This window comes from Muntiacus reevesi, chromosome 5 (assembly GCF_963930625.1).
Source record: "Muntiacus reevesi chromosome 5, mMunRee1.1, whole genome shotgun sequence".
Classification (NCBI taxonomy): domain Eukaryota; kingdom Metazoa; phylum Chordata; class Mammalia; order Artiodactyla; family Cervidae; genus Muntiacus; species Muntiacus reevesi.
The window spans coordinates 101,976,687-101,979,732 of NC_089253.1; the positions used below are offsets into that span (position 1 = coordinate 101,976,687).

The window sequence follows — 3,046 nt, forward strand, 5'->3', positions numbered from 1 at the left end:
CCTCAAACTCAACATATCCAAAACCTAATTAGCATTTCTCCACAAGCTTGATTCACCTTCTGTATCTCCTGCCTAAGAGAATAACTCCCTAGCTAAGATCAGCAATTCCCCCTCCATCTTCCCTATCCTTACTTTTCACCCAAAACTGGAACTTTTAATGCTTCCCCCAACAAATGCCTTTTCCATCTCAGGAAACTGTATCATCATACATCCAACTGCTCAAGACCAGAACTCTTTTTTTTTTTTTTTTTTTTTTTTAAGGCAGTTCAGTAACTTTATTGGCCCATCAGCAATTAGTTCTCGTCCACATTGACTGTCTGTAGATTTTTGAAGGTGGTGACAGGCACGTAGGTAACCAGAGTATAGAGCTTGTTTGGTGAGTCTTCGTCTTCATTACGTTTTCTGGACAACCGTACACGGATCCGGTATGGAACATTCCTGATTCCTTTGGCCCAGACGGCTTTGTTGAGCCTGGTGTCGATGCGCACGTCCGGAGTTCCCATCTCCTTCATGGCAAACTTCCGGATTTCTTTGAGTGCCCTAGGGGCACGCTTCTTGAAACCCACTCCATGGATGCGCTTGTGAATGTTGATGGTGTATTCTCTTGTCACCACCTCGTTGATGGCGGACCGGCCCTTCTTCTTCTCGCCGCCCTTCTTTGCGGGAGCCATCCTGCAGGGCCGTGGTTGGAAAGGAAGAGCGCGAGGGATTGTGGGAGAAGGAAAGTAGCCTCGCCAAGACCAGAACTCTTGATACCTTGTTGGTAGTTCTGTTTCCATCATACTCATATTTAATTATCAGTGAGCCTTCTAAATCCTACCTCCAAAATAGTCCCCAAACTATTGCTTCTTGTTGAATGAATCCAAAAGGAAGTCATTAGATTCTCCAGATTTGACACTTTAATAGCATCATGGGCTAGTTCTTCCCTTCTTCCTCTTCATCACTCTCTCCTCTCTTTAGTTTAGGCACTGTTTATCCTTGTCGATTATCACAATCACCTCCTTACTAATCTGCCAATCTCCAGTCTTACATCCTTTATAGAAAGAGTTGATCATTCCAGCAACATTTATGGAGTGACCAACGTGCTTGGGAAGCAGCTGTGGACAAGGTGAGTATGATGCATGCCCTATGGGGTTTACATTCTGGTGAGAAAGATGAACATCAAGCCCACATATGTAGGTATATCAAGTGGTGGGAGACACTCCCGGGGCTGAGAGTGTCAAACATGCACACCTAACCTAGCCTTAGGGGGCAGGCAAGTCTTTTCAGTGAAAAACAGTTTCAACTGAAAACTAAGGAGTGATGAGGCAGCAACCAGGTGAAGAGGAAGAAAGCAAGAGCAAAGGAAGTGTATCCATGAGAAAAACATCAGATGACAAACGTGTGATGAATTTCTTCCACATTGTCACCAGCTTGATCTCTTCTTTCCCAAAATGTTTTTTCTGATAAAAAGTTGTACACATTGATTGTGAGATATTTGGAAAATACTGAAAGGTTTAGAAAAGAAAATAATGTTTATTCACAATCTCATCATCCAAAGATGAGCAGTGATTATACTGCAGTGCATTTCCTTTCAGCTGTGTGTTTGCACATATGCGTTTTCAGAATGATCTTACACTAAAAATCTCATCATATTACTTCCTGTCTTAGGAACAATCAGTGGCTCCTCGCTGTCTAGAAGCTCAAGGGCCTAGCCCAATGCTTATAATAAATATTTGCTGAGTGGATGACTAAATGCATGAGTCAGTGAGTAAATAAAAATATGCCTACTCACATCCACATTCTTTTCCTCTTTTTCATTACCTGTTTGATGAAGTCTTGTCTTGGGGTGTGACTCTATCCAAAGCCTTCTTCAAAGGTCAATCCTTATCTTTTTTTAAAAAATTTATCATTTTTATTGAGTTGTTGTTGATTTACCTCCATATTATATTAGAATATTATATTAGTTTCTAAAGTATTGGCTATATTCTCTGCATTGTATAATAATCCTTGTAGCTTATTTGTTTCATACATAGCAGTTTGTACCTGTTAATGACAAAGCTTGTCTGTAAGCACAGATGGTGTTGCTTCTCAGGTCCTTGTTGTTGTGTTGTTCAGTTGTTGCTAAGCAGTGTCGGACTCTTTGTGACCCCATGGACTGAAACACACCAGGCCTCCCTGTCTCTCACTGTCTCCCAGAGTTTGCCCAAGTTCACATCCATTGAGTCGGTGATGCTATCCAACCATCTCATCCTCTGCCACCCTCTTCTCCTTTTGCCTTCAATGTTTCTCGGCATCAGGGTCTTTTCCAATGAGTCGGCTGTTTGCATCATGTGGCCAAAGTATTGGAGTATCTTAGGTCCTTAGCACAGGTTAACTGCTTTGATTTACCTTAGAAGCCTTTCATGGCAAAGTTGTTGACAGCTCAGCATCATTCCACCCTTATCTTAGGGGTTGGAAGCCAGAGAACCACACTCCCCAGAGTCCTTTACTTCCTCTGTTTCCATTGGATTTCACCAATGAGAGGCATTCCTCTGAGATCTGGCATGAGAAAGAGAGGCAGATGTGTTTTTAATTGCTTCTCTGACTGTGGAAGCAGTGATGCTTCCCCTGAAAATTTCCCAGTGGCTGAGTAGTACCCTTCCTGAAATTTTTCTCCCTTGGTACTGGAGGCCGCTGGGATCATCAGTGGTGGTTCCCCAAGGTCCTGTAAGCTCCTGATTCTCTAAAGGATGGAAGCAAAGGTGAGAGCTGGCCTTTACTCTTTTGCCCCTTCCCCTCACCTTCTGTGCTTGGGCTTCTGTTTTTCTGACCAAAGCCTCACTGAACTCCCCTGTGAGTCACAGTACAGTGTCCCTTTTTATTCTCCTAACCTGCTCAGTGTGGGACCTAGCTTAGTTCCTCAATACATGCTGGCTACCGCTGAGAATGACAGTAACACCCGATCCTTCATCATTGGATGCAAAACATCTTATTTAGTGGACACAGTTGCATTTGTTTAGTGATTTAACTTTCTCCTTTATAGCAACAAATTGAGGGTGTGTGCACTTAAACATTGGAGAAGGTA

At 42.9% G+C, this 3,046-nt stretch overlaps 1 protein-coding gene across 1 annotated transcript; it reads right to left on the reverse strand.

Moving 5' to 3' along the window:
• Window positions 1-244: 244 nt before the first annotated feature.
• Window positions 245-711, reverse strand: LOC136169146 (large ribosomal subunit protein eL31). Its single transcript, XM_065936922.1, has one exon. The coding sequence runs from the start codon at window positions 669-671 to the stop codon at window positions 294-296; it is 378 nt and encodes a 125-aa protein (XP_065792994.1). The 5' UTR covers window positions 672-711; the 3' UTR covers window positions 245-293.
• Between the last annotated feature and the right edge of the window lie 2,335 nt (window positions 712-3,046).